Genomic DNA, 13,383 nt, shown 5'->3' with positions numbered 1-13,383 from the left:
GGCTAAATTGTCCGTAGTGTATGTGCGTGAGGTTGCAGCTGGAAGGGCATCCCCTGCTTAATGTCACGATTACCATCAATCGTAACTCCCTAGATCGCTGGTATCATATATGGACTACAAATCTGCCATTTCTGGACTACATTTTCATACATGCACTTCGCTCACATGCTTCCTCATTCTGACTGATTACACTCGCACCACCTGAGGATTGTCAAAGACACACTCACTCATTCCCATTGCCGAGTCTTGTTTACTGTTAGCGACACCACAACACGTTATCCTAGTCTTGTTTTTCCGTGTGTTTATTCTCGCCTACTTGATCTGTTTCTCCCTGTCTGCCGCCTGCCTTCCGACCTCTCGTTGGTTATTCCGACCACGATTCTGGATTGTCTTTATACATCTGTTTGCACCCGTGTTGACCATTGCTTCCCTGACTACCCAATAAACCTGCACGTGAATCCGAACCTCCCCGTGTTACACTTAAAACATATGCTGGGTGAGTTGGCGGTTCATTCCACTGTGGTGACCCCAGATTAATAAAGTGACTAAGCTGAAAAGAAAATGATCTTTTTTTAGCAATTTCTTGCTAATGTCAACTTTGGCATTAGAATTTTTTTTTTACCAAAACAACGTATGTTTGCATTTTATAGTGCTGTAAAATGCTCAAAAATGTCTCTGTCAACGTTTTCAAACTATTTTATTGGATTTATTAAGTCACACAAATGCCGATTTCACATCTTAACAGACAGATGTCACATCCATAATGAAGCTTTTTCCTCATAAATGTAAAAATGCTCTACATAAAGACAGCTCCTTTCATTTTGATAAGTATAATTTCTTTTGGGTTCTGCAGTTTAATTTCTACATAGTATGTACTATACTTACATACTTTTTTGGTCACGTCCATAACGCATGTTTATTTTCCTCAATTAATATATAAAACACACTTACAGGTGGATATTTTTCTGGAGAGTTTTTCAGATTTATAGCTTTTTTGGAACTATAAACAGATCTTTTAAATATTTTATTAACATTTATATCCTCTGTGAATTTATGTTTCAAGAACTCACTACAACCCGGCAGGCACAGGACGTCAACATGACGTCAGATTGATGTTGAAACCCAACATAGTGGGGATCGGGTTGACGTCAGTGTCCAACGCTCAACCTAAAATCAACCAAATATCAACATCTAATGAAGTTACAGCTTGACGTTGTGTGAACGTTACCAGTATGACGTCTATCAGAAGTTGGATTTTGGTTGCCATACCTGACGAATAAATGTCAGTATTTGACATCAATATGACTAGTTTAAGATGTTGGTTCGACGTTGGATTTTGGACACTTTCTAACACAACCTAAAATCAACCAAATATCAACATCTAATGAAGTTACAACTTGACGTTGTGTGAATGTTACCAGTATGGCGTCTATCAGACGTTGGATTTTGGTTGCCATACCTGACGAATAAATGTCAGTATTTGACGTCAATATGACTGGTTTAAGATGTTGGCTCGACATTGGATTTTGGTCACTATCCAACACAACCTAAAATCAACCAAATATCAACGTCTAATGAAGTTACAGCTTGACGTTGTGTGAATGTTACCAGTATGACGTCTATCAGACGTTGGATTTTGGTTGCCATACCTGACGAATAAATGTCAGTATTTGACGTCAATATGACTAGTTTAAGATGTTGGCTCGACATTGGATTTTGGTCACTATCCAACACAACCTAAAATCAACCAAATATCAACGTCTAATGAAGTTACAGCTTGACGTGTGAACGTTACCAGTATGACGTCTATCAGACATTGGATTTTGGTTGCCATACCTGACGAATAAATGTCAGTATTTGACGTCACTATGACTAGTTTAAGATGTTGGCTCGACGTTGGATTTTGGTTACTTTCCAACACAACCTAAAATCAACCAAATAACATAATTTCACGTCATTACTGGACATCAAATTAACCCTGTCCTTAGACGCTGACCACCTAAATCGAATCTAATCGTTATGAATGCAAAAATGTCAGTAAAATTAATTTTGTTCTACAGAAAGACAGCTCTATCCGTAACCCGGTTAACAGTATGTTTCCTTAATATATACGACGTTGTTTACCCATTAGTTATGTACATTAGAGATTTATGTTGATAAACCATGTTTATTTCATGACTTTAATTTTATGCGTGTTACCATACTGGTGTTATTAGCAGTGTGAATGACACTGAGCATCTTCTATATACCCATACACTTTGGGAGTTGTTTGTGATGAGCATTGGTTCATTATGTAACTTTCTCATCACCACCTGCATACGGCTGTGCTAACGTGCTAACGTGTCTATCTGTGTAACAAAAGATGTGTAGATGTTGGTAATTCAAAATACAGACATATTACATCTATAAATTAATGAAATACGGTAGTTTACTGTAAAATGAGAAATAGCTTTTACGGTCTGTACAGTGTTTTTAGCGGTATAAAACTGGCAACCACAGCTGCCACTTTTTTTTCATGTAAATTTTACGGATTTTTTTCTATAGTGTGTGTAAATATGCTAGATAAGTTGACGGTTCATTCCTCTGTGGCGACCTCAGATTAATAAAGGGACTAAGCCGAAAAGAAAATGAATGAATGAATGAGTGTTCTATACTTGCACACTTTTTTGGTCACGTCCATAACATGTTTAGATTGAAGACGGCACCAAACAGTCAAAAACGCAAAGCTGACAAAAATAAAACCCGGTTGAATGGAGCATAGACTAACCTACATATTATTTATACACAAGACGGCGCTTAAAACTGCGGTGTGACAGACGAGCAGATACATATAAATGTGATTGTAAGTTTATGGATATAAACGTATTCACTGATGGTCAAAATGTTCCCGGAGGAGTCTGTGTTATTCAGCAGTTGTTATCTTGGAATAACATACCTTGGAATGTTATAATTAACCAATAAGAAGCGAGTATTCCAGACAGCCGTGTAATAAATAGTTTTATTACACACCTTCTATCAGAATCAAGAATTTCAACAGATAAACCCATTTAATAAACAAGACTTTCAAGGCTGAAATGAAAAAAAGTTTTATAACATGTCAAGGAAAAAACGTTAGTACAAATTGACCAGAGCTTGTAGCAGTGGCTCAGTCATTTGTTTAAACCGCTATCAGTGTCAGAATCAGCGCTGCATGATGTCATAATGGCTGCAAAATAGGTGTTGACGGCCTGTAAGTATTGTTCATTATTTTAGCAGACACTTTTGCCGGTAACAAGACGCTTGGGTTTTCTGGTAAACGTTTTAAGCTGTCGTGTGCCATCAGAGGGTCATCGCAACATGGCTGACCTCCAGTTTTCAGATATCACTGAGGCTAATGCACCTTCAGCACATGGCACTGGTCGTCTCATTCTCTCCACACTCTCCATCTTTCACATGCCAACAAAGGACAGCTCGCAGTCTAAACAGACAAGGTTAAGTTAGGGATAATGTACATCCAGGTTATTATTCTCGCAGAATAATGCCTGACATTTTTATTTATTTATTTATTTTAATATTTATTCATTCATTCATTCATTTTCTTTTTGGCTTAGTCCCTTTATATATCTGGGGTCGCCACAGCGGAATGAACCGCCGATTTGTCAAGCATATGTTTTACGCAGCGGATGCCCTTCCAGCTGCAACCCATCACTGGGAAACATCCATACACACTCACTCACACTCAAACACTATGGACAATTTAGCCTACCCAATTCACCTGTGGGGGAAACTGGAGCACCCGGAGGAAACTCACGCAAACGCAGGGAGAACATTCAAACTCCACACAGAAACGCCAACTGACCCAGCCGAGGCTTGAACCAGTGACCTTCTTGCTGTGAGGCGAAAGCACTACCTACTGCACCACTGCGTCGCCATTGTTATTTATTTTTAATTAATAATTTTGAATTTATTTATTAATTTATTATTAATTTAATATTATTTATTAATTTATTTTATGTTAATTTATAATTTTTAGAATTTTATATATATATATATATATATATATTGTTGCTTCTCGCAGAGTAAAGCTCGACATTATTTATTTATTTATTTATTTTATTATTATTTTTATTTTATTATTATTTTTTATGATTTATTTATTTATTTACTTTTATTTTATTTTTATTCCTTCTTTTTAAATTTATTTTTATTTGTTTTTATTTTATTTTTATTTCTTCTTTTTTTGTTTTTTTTCATTTGTTTTTATTTTATTTTTATTTCTTCTTTTTTTATTTTTACTTCTTTTATTATTTTTTATTATATATATATATGTGACTACAGCCCGACACGAAGCAGAGCACTTTTGCATAAACCTTCCTGGATGTACTTATTAAAGCTTATTAAACAACTACTTGCCACAAAACATAAATATTAGACACAAAACATTGTTCTGAGCATAAGAGCTGTAATTTCTTAAATTAAACGCAAAGCTTACAAAAACAAAAACAGCAGATGGAGTATACATTAACCTGCGAATTATTCAGTCACAAGATGGCGCCAAACAGTCAAATACACAAAGTTGACAGAAACAAAAAGAGCTGAATAAAGCATACACTAACCTACGTATTATTCTCTGTTATTTAGCAGTTGCTATCTTGGAAAGACATACCTTGGAATAGCGCAGCGGTTTTGCCCGGCTCCTCCTCCTCTGTGATTGGACGCTGAAGGGCACTGCGTTTTTTTTAAATTGCAATGTCTGAAAAAAACGCTCAGAGTTGACTCTACACTTAGTGCCTTGCTACACTGGTTGCGCTCAAAAAAACGCACCGCTACCATAGACAACAACAGAAAACAAATGAATTGTGTGGATCCCGGCATTTATTACAGTGTATTAATTGTGAGATTTTCATTGTCTAAAACAACATTGGGTCTTACCTGCGTATATCATATGGTCAAAAACACAAGAAACATCTTGATTTGTACTCCAAGAACAAAAGGGTGGATAAATGACAGCAGAACTATTTAATGAGCAATGCTTATTGTCTTGTATATCCAATCCTTAAACTCATTTTCATTTGCTTCAAAGTAAACATGGCATCTGATACCTGAGGTAAACAGAGACAGGAGATTGTTTAATGAGAATATTTGTCTTAGAAGGATTTCTGTTATGTACAAATCCTGCTCGGGTTACAGTTGTGCAACTTACAGTAAGTTATAAAGAAGGCGGTTTTCCAAAATCAACATTCCTATCACCTAATCATGTGCACTGATTTATGGACAGGGTAAGATTCATGACACAATAATAAAGATAGCTGAACTTAGGAACACTCCACTTATTTTTTGGAAAATGTTCATTTTATAACTCCCCCAGTGTAAAACAGTTGAGTTTCACCATTCTTTGAATCCATTAAGCCAATCTCCAGGTCTGAAGGAAGCACTTTTAGCTTAGCTTAGCATAAATCATTGAATCGGATTAGAGTCAACCATTAGCATCTCTCTTAAAAATGACCTTTTTCCTATTTAAACCTCGACTCTTCTGTAGTTACATTTTGTACTTTGTACCGACAGCAAAATAAAATATATATTTAATGATTTCTACCTTATTTTTTAAATAATTTAATGGTAAAATCTATTTTTTAATGGTAAATTATAATTTTTTGTCCATGTAAGTAATTTGACAGTGCCTCGTTTAACATATTCTAACATTTCCTAACACTTTCCATACAAAACAGTTGTATGAATTTAGCCTAAATCAAAATTATTGTTAATAAAAAGCATTCTTTAAATCTCTACATCAGCTAAAATGCTTTTTACTTTAAGTTATCTCTCCAGTATCTCACAATAGATGCTTTGATGAACATTCCAGTCCTCATGAAAGCGGAACAACTGGACTCCCGATGGTGTTTCTGGCTTTCCTTGGCACATGAAGATGCTTAAATGCCCACTATTCATTTCTGTTCGCTGCATGGTTCCTTGTGTTTTATTCCGGTTACAACAGAACACTGATTGAGTATCAAAACTGGCTGAACACTGCGTGATTCTGAGGTTTTTGGCTAGTGTTTATTAGTCTTAGCAGGTTATTAGTTACTGCATGTTCTTCCTTTGCTCTAATGACGGCAGAATGTGAGAAAGTCCACGCGTTTGTGTTAAAACCTGACGAATACGATCAGCATGATTTGAGATTTTGCCAAAGAGCATCTTGTGCTTTGGTTGAATCACCGTCTGCGCAGTCACATCATGTCTCAGATTTACTAAATCATTGATCAAGAAAGATTCATTTTGTGTCTGAAGGTTTTAAATCACTGTTCTCAATGCCAAACCTTTCTGTTTATTAGCTTGTGGTGAAAAAAGCAGGTCCAACATTTCAGTGTGGTCTCTTGAAGCCCACTGTACATACAAACATCCTGTAAGACAGGAAAACCCCTGCTGTTTTTGCTTCATGTATTACATTTTTCCTTTCTGATTCTGCCAAAACGCTTGACTTCAAACTGGAGCCGTGTCAGTCTTTTTTAAAAATGAGCTTGCTGTCCCGGAGAGACCTTGCTCTGATGTTTCAGCTGAACATTTTATGCTTATATTGATCATTTTTAATGTTTAATTTGAAACATGGAGCCAAGGGATTGTTTATTGTGGAAAAGAGTAATCTCTCTTTGAGAAAGATCAATATAAAAGGCAATGGGAGCAACAGAAAATGTTGATTACAATGAAAAAAACGCATTATAATGAAAGTAATCTGGATTATGGAATCAGATTACTCAAATCAAGGATTTGTAATTAGAGTAAACTACTTTTAAAAATACCTGCAATCAGACTACACTGAAAAAAATTATTCAAAGATGATTCCTTGCATTTACTCAATTGTTTTACGTTAAGTGGTTGTAAACAATTTATTTGGGCTGAATTTAAAGTTGAACATTGCTCAAAACTTTTTTCAGTGTAGTTACTTTTGTGGATCACCCATGATTATATATATTATTTACACAATGACAGTGAGTTGTTCAAAATCCATTGATTCTCCTATTTTTTAATCTTTTTTATTTAATGTTTATATTTCTTTATGTACATGTTTGTAATTTTCTTTCACATTTCGAACACAGTTATTTTGCTGTGAATTTATGTCTTTTAGTATTGTTTTGTAATGTATTTGTAAAGTATCAATAGTTATAAAGAATTACATTGTTTCTTTTTTCTTTGTAACTGTCAACATATATGAGCTTCAATATATGTGATATCCAATAAAGTTGTAATGTAATCTAAAAGTAGTCCGGTTATGTTATCATAAATATGTAATCTAGGAGATTATATTGTATTCAGTAATTTAATCTATTAGATTACACATTTATGGTAATTTAATCTGACTACTTTTGGGTACTAAAGTAACTAAATGTAGAGGATTAACACTTTTTTTAACCCCAGAAGTAATTACAAAACTAAGATAAGTGTAATCCAAAAGTAGTCAGATTACATTACCATAAGCGTGTAATCTAATGATTGTATTAAATAATATAATGTATTAGATTAAACATATATGGAAACGTAATCCGACTACTTATGGATTGCTACTTTTGGATCGTCTTCAGGTTAACACAAAATTAACTTTTTGTGTTATCTCTTTACATTTAGATTACAAAGGTAATCTAAATGTAATCCAAAAGTAGTCAGATTAAGTTGTAATCTAAGAGTTTATATTGCATTCAGTAAAATAATTTCTTAGATTACACATTTTAAGTATTGTTATCTGACTTCTTTTGGATTACATTTAGATTACATTTGTAATTTAAATGTACAGGGTTTACATGTGTTAAAACACTGTTGACAAAAAGTAGTACGATTATGTTACCATAAACGTGATCTAAGACAGTGTTTCCCAACCCTGTTCCTGAAGGCACACCAACAGTACACATTATCAACCTCTCCCTAATCAAACACACCTGAATCAACTTATCATAACATCAGCAGAGACTCCAACACCTGAAGTTAATGGGTCAGAAAAGGGAGACATCCAAAATGTGTACTGTTGGTGTGCCTCCAGGAACAGGGTTGGGAAACACTGATCTAAGAGATTATTTTGCTGAATCTTTGAGATTACACATTTATGGTAACGTAGTCAGACTACTTTTGGATTGCAATTAGCTTACTTTTGTAATAACCTTTCGGGTTAACACAAAACTTATTTTTTGTGTTAACCCTCTACATTTAGATTATAAAAATAATCTAAATATAACCCAAAAGTAGTCAGATTACATTACAAGAGGTTTGCTTCAGTTCTGTAATATAATCTCTTAGATTATACATTTGTGATAATGTAATCTGGCTACTTTTGGATTGGAGTTAGATTACTTTTGTAATACCTCTTCAGGTTAACACAAAATTAACTTTTTGTGTTAACTCTTTACATTTAGATTACAAAAGTAATCGGAATTACAAAAGTAATCTAAATGTAATCCAAAAGTAGTCAGATTAAGTTGTAATCTAAGAGTTTAAATTGCACTCATTAATATAATTTCTTATATTCCACATTTATGGTAATTTAATCTGACAGTTTTTGGATTACATTATAATACTTTTTAAATCTAAACTTTTGTGTAAATCAACCCCAAGTTTGTGTTAACCCCAGAAGTAGTGAGATTACATTACCATAAACGTGTAATCTAAGAGATTGTTAAAATTCTGAAATATAATCTCTTAGATTACACATTTTAGGTATTGTTATCTGACTTCTTTTGGATTACATTTAGATTACATTTGTAATCTAAATGTACAGGGGTTACATGTGTTAAAACAGTGTAAAACAGTGTTGACAAAAAAGTGGTAAGATTATGTTACCATAAACGTAATCTAAGATATTATTTTGCTGAATATAATCATCTCTTAGATTACACATTTATGGTAACGTAATCAGACTACTTTTAGATTGCATTTAGCTTACTTTTGTAATAACCTTTCGGGTTAACACAAAACGTACTTTTTGTGTTAACCCTCTACATTTAGATTATAAAAATAATCTAAATATAACCCAAAAGTAGTCAGATTACGTTACCATAAATGTGTAATCTAAGAGGTTTGCTTTAATTCTCTAATATAATCTCTTAGATTACACATTTATGGTAATGTAATCGGACTACTTTTGGATTGCATTTAGATTACTTTTGTAATACCTCTACAGGTTAACACAAAATTTACTTTTTGTGTCAACTCTTTACAATTTAGATTACAAAAGTAATCAAAATGTAATCCAAAAGTAGTCAGATTAAGTTGTAATCTAAGAGTTTATATTGCATTCAGTAATATAATTTCTTAGATTCCACATTTATGGTAATTTAATCGGACTAGTTTTGGATTACATTATAAAACTTTTTAAATCTAAACTTTTGTGTAAATTAACCCCAAGTTTGTGTTAACCCCAAAAGTAGTGAGATTACATTACCATAAACGTGTAATCTAAGAGATTGTTAAAATTCTGAAATATAATCTCTTAGATTACACATTTTAGGTATTGTTATCTGACTTCTTTTGGATTACATTTAGAATACTTTTGTGATGTAAATGTACAGGGGTTACATGTATTAAAACAGTGTAAAATGGTGTTGACAAAAAGTAGTAAGATTATGTTACCATAAACGTAATCTAAGAGATTATTTTGCTGAATATAATCATCTCTTAGATTACACATTTATGGTAACATAATCGGACTATAATCCAAAAGTAGTCAGATTACGTTACCATAAATGTGTAATCTAAGAGATTTGCTTTAATTCTGTAATGTAATCTCTTAGATTACACATTTATGGTAATGTAATCGGACTACTTTTGGATTGCATTTAGATTACTTTTGTAATACCTCTTCAGGTTAACACAAAATTAACTTTTTGTGTCAACTCTTTACATTTAGATTACAAAAGTAATCAAAATGTAATCCAAAAGTAGTCAGATTAAGTTGTAATCTAAGAGTTTAAATTGCATTCAGTAAAATAATTTCTTAGATTCCACATTTATGGTAATTTAATCTGACAGTTTTTGGATTACATTATAAAACTTTTTAAATCTAAACTTTTCTAACGTTTGTGTAAGTAAACCCCAAGTTTGTGTTAACCCCAGAAGTAGTGAGATTACATTACCATAAACGTGTAATCTAAGAGATTTTTTAAATTCTAAAATGTAATCTTTTAGATTACACATTTATGGTAACGTAATCTGACTACTTTTGGATTACATTTAGCTTACTTTTGTAATAACCTTTCGGGTTAACACAAAACTTACTTTTTGTGTTAACCCTCTACATTTAGATTACAAAAATAATCGAAATATAATCCAAAAGTAGTCAGATTACGTTACCATAAATGTGTAATCTAAGAGATTTGCTTTAATTCTGTAATAAAATCTCTTAGATTACACATTTATGGTAATGTAACCTGGCAGTTAGATTACTTTTGTAATAACTTTTCGGGTCAACACAGAAAGTACTAAATTGTATAAAAGTAATCTACGTGTATTCCACAAGTAGTCAGATTATGTTACCATAAATGCGTAAATCTCACACATTTACAATTCATTAGTAGTCTGCCCAGATTTGACAGGAAGGATATGTTTAGTATGAAATATTGTGTTTGTAAAAACAGATCTCTGTCTTGAACGCAGGTCCGTCCTCTGTGATCAGCAATGACGATGACTCTGCCAGTCCTCTTCATCACGTGTCCAACGGCTCCAACACTCCCTCGTCCTCCGACATGAACGCAGACGCTGTGATCATCGGCATGACCAAGATTCCTGTGATCGAGAACCCGCAGTATTTCCGCAGCACCAGCAGTCTGCTCAAGTCTGATACCTGTGAGTGGCTCTGTCTACATCTGCCATTACAAGATGTCATGTTTTAGAAAATAAGACATTTATTATTTACAGTTGAAGACTAAATTGTTAGCCCAAAATTGTATTTGTTTTTTAAAGATTTCCCATTTGGTGTTTAGCAGCGATTTTTAACATATTTTTAAACATAATATTAATAATAATTCATTTAAGCAAATTCTAATATCTAATTTCTAATAACAAATTAGAAAAAAAAAAATTCTTAAGGATGCTAATAATTTTTTTTTTTTAAAGATTTATTTTTGGCTTATTTTTGCCTTTATTAGATAGGACAGTAATTAGACAGGAAGCGAAGTTGGAGAGAGAGAGAGAGAGGGGAGGGGGGGGGGGGGGGGGGGGGGGGGGAGTTTAGGGTAGGGAAATGTCCTCAAGCCGGGATTCAAACTCGGGACGCCCTGATGTGCTACTGCACAATATGTCGACACGCTAACCACTAGGCTATTGCGCCGACGGGGATGCTAATAATTTTAACAAGATAGCTAATAAGCCTTGCTTCAGAAGAAAAATATAATAGGAAATACTATGAAAAATGTAATTACTCTGTTAAACATCACTTGGGAAATATATCTACAAAATAAATACACATATATACCCAGTTGAAGTCAGCATTATTAGCCCCCCTGTTTATTTTTTTCCCCAATTTCTGTTTATTGGAGAGAAGATTTTTTTCCAACACATTTCTGAACATAGTTTTAATAACTCGTTTCTAAAAACGCATTAATTTTATCTTTGCCACGATGACAGTAAATAATATTTGACTAGATATTTTCCTTAATGGGGCTAATAATTTTGACCTTAAAATGGTTCATAAAAAATTAAAAACTGCTTTTATTCTAGCCGAAATAAAACTAATAAGAGTTTCTCCAGAAGAAAAAATATTATCAGACATACTGTGAAAGTTTCCTTGCTCTGTTAAACATAATTTGGGAAATATTTAAAAAAGAGAAAAAATTCAAAGGGGGCAAATAATTCTGACTTCAACTCATATATATATTCAACTTATATATATACATATATATATATATATATATATATATATATATGCAATTTCACTGGAAGGCTAATAATTTTGTTTATAACTGTATACTGACCTTACTTCCACTATACACTACAAGTCAAGAATTTGGAATATTTATTTAATATTTTTTGCATTTGTTACAGCAAAAATACAATGAAAGAAATAATAAAATAATGTTCAATATTTTTGGAATTTAGAAAACAATGTCAAATGTAATTTACTGGCATCTTTAAAGTCACATGATCCTTTAGAAAGCATTCTATCAAACATTGCTCAGGAACCATTTCTTATTATTATCAATGCTTTCGTTATTTTTGATATGCTATCTTTTATAGGTTTGCTGTAAAATCAAATGGTCATCTTATCACAAAGATTCATAAGATATATGACTCTTCAGCATTGGTGGGCAAAAGAAATTCAAACTTTCACTGTAAAAAGTAATTAATAAATTGACTTTTTAAAGAAATGAGTAAAACCATTATAGCTTAAAACAGTAAAAAATATGTTCAAAATTACACACATAATTCATTTACTATGTCTATGTACTCAATTTTAAAGTAAAGTTAACTAATTGTATTTTACAATTGTGGCCTGTCTTTATATTTTATTACCAGTTTATTTTTATTTTTATTTATTAATTACTGTTTATATACAATTTGTAGAGGAATGCTGCAAAAGTAAAATTATATTATATCATATTATTATATTATATTATATTATATTATATTATATTATATTATATTATATTATATTATATTATATCATATTATTATATTATATTATATTATATTATATTATATTATATTATATTATATTATATTATATTATATTATTATATTATATTATATTATATTATATTATATTATATTATATTATATTAAATTATATTATTATATTATATTATATTATATTATATTATATTATATTATATTAAATTATATTATTATATTATATTATATTATATTATATTATATTATATTATATTATATTATTATATTATATTATTATATTATATTTTCGCATCACCAAATTAACATTGACTGTTTGCACAGAATTGTAATCATTTTCTTCTAGCAAAACATATTTACTAATTAATTTCTTTTAATTGTGTCTAAAATACGCCCTTCTGCGTACACAAACACCCAGTACATCATCTTCATCTTTCTTAACCCTCTGTGTTTTTTCTTTCTTTCGTTACAGTATGTCCTTTCCACCGCACTCTGGTTACTTTTAATATAGGCTTATGGTGTACAGTGAGTTACTGTAGATCGATGCGGCCTCATCATCCAGCTCTCGCTAATGTAATCGGCTGACTGGCTAGTTTTTCTTCAAAAGCATTTCTTAATCACATTAAGGATAAATCTCTGCGAGCGCAGTGTCTGTTCAGAATCTCCTCTCTTTATCTGTCTCTCCTCCAGAACACTAAACGCCTGATTAATCCGCTCTTATCTGCACACTGTCTTCACTCTCTAAAGGGATGCCTGTGACCAAAAACATCTCCACTGTATCTCAAACCATCTCTAGTA

The 13,383-nt window shown here is 32.2% G+C and overlaps 2 protein-coding genes across 2 annotated transcripts in view; one reads left to right on the top strand and one right to left on the bottom strand.

Moving 5' to 3' along the window:
- Positions 1–13,383, bottom strand: part of antxr1a (ANTXR cell adhesion molecule 1a) — a 370,977-nt gene that overhangs the window by 25,653 nt on the left and 331,941 nt on the right. The window lies entirely within an intron of this gene.
- Positions 1–13,383, top strand: part of ntrk2a (neurotrophic tyrosine kinase, receptor, type 2a) — a 122,591-nt gene that overhangs the window by 83,106 nt on the left and 26,102 nt on the right. Inside the window, exon 12 of the mRNA XM_056463045.1 lies at positions 10,615–10,803. Within this exon, the coding sequence (XP_056319020.1) occupies positions 10,615–10,803 (189 nt within the window). The remainder of the gene's footprint in view (positions 1–10,614; positions 10,804–13,383) is intronic.

The sequence above is a fragment of the Danio aesculapii genome, chromosome 8, assembly GCF_903798145.1.
Source record: "Danio aesculapii chromosome 8, fDanAes4.1, whole genome shotgun sequence".
NCBI lineage: Eukaryota > Metazoa > Chordata > Actinopteri > Cypriniformes > Danionidae > Danio > Danio aesculapii.
Note: the sequence above shows the minus strand (reverse complement) of the source record. Positions and strands in the feature narration are given on the sequence as shown.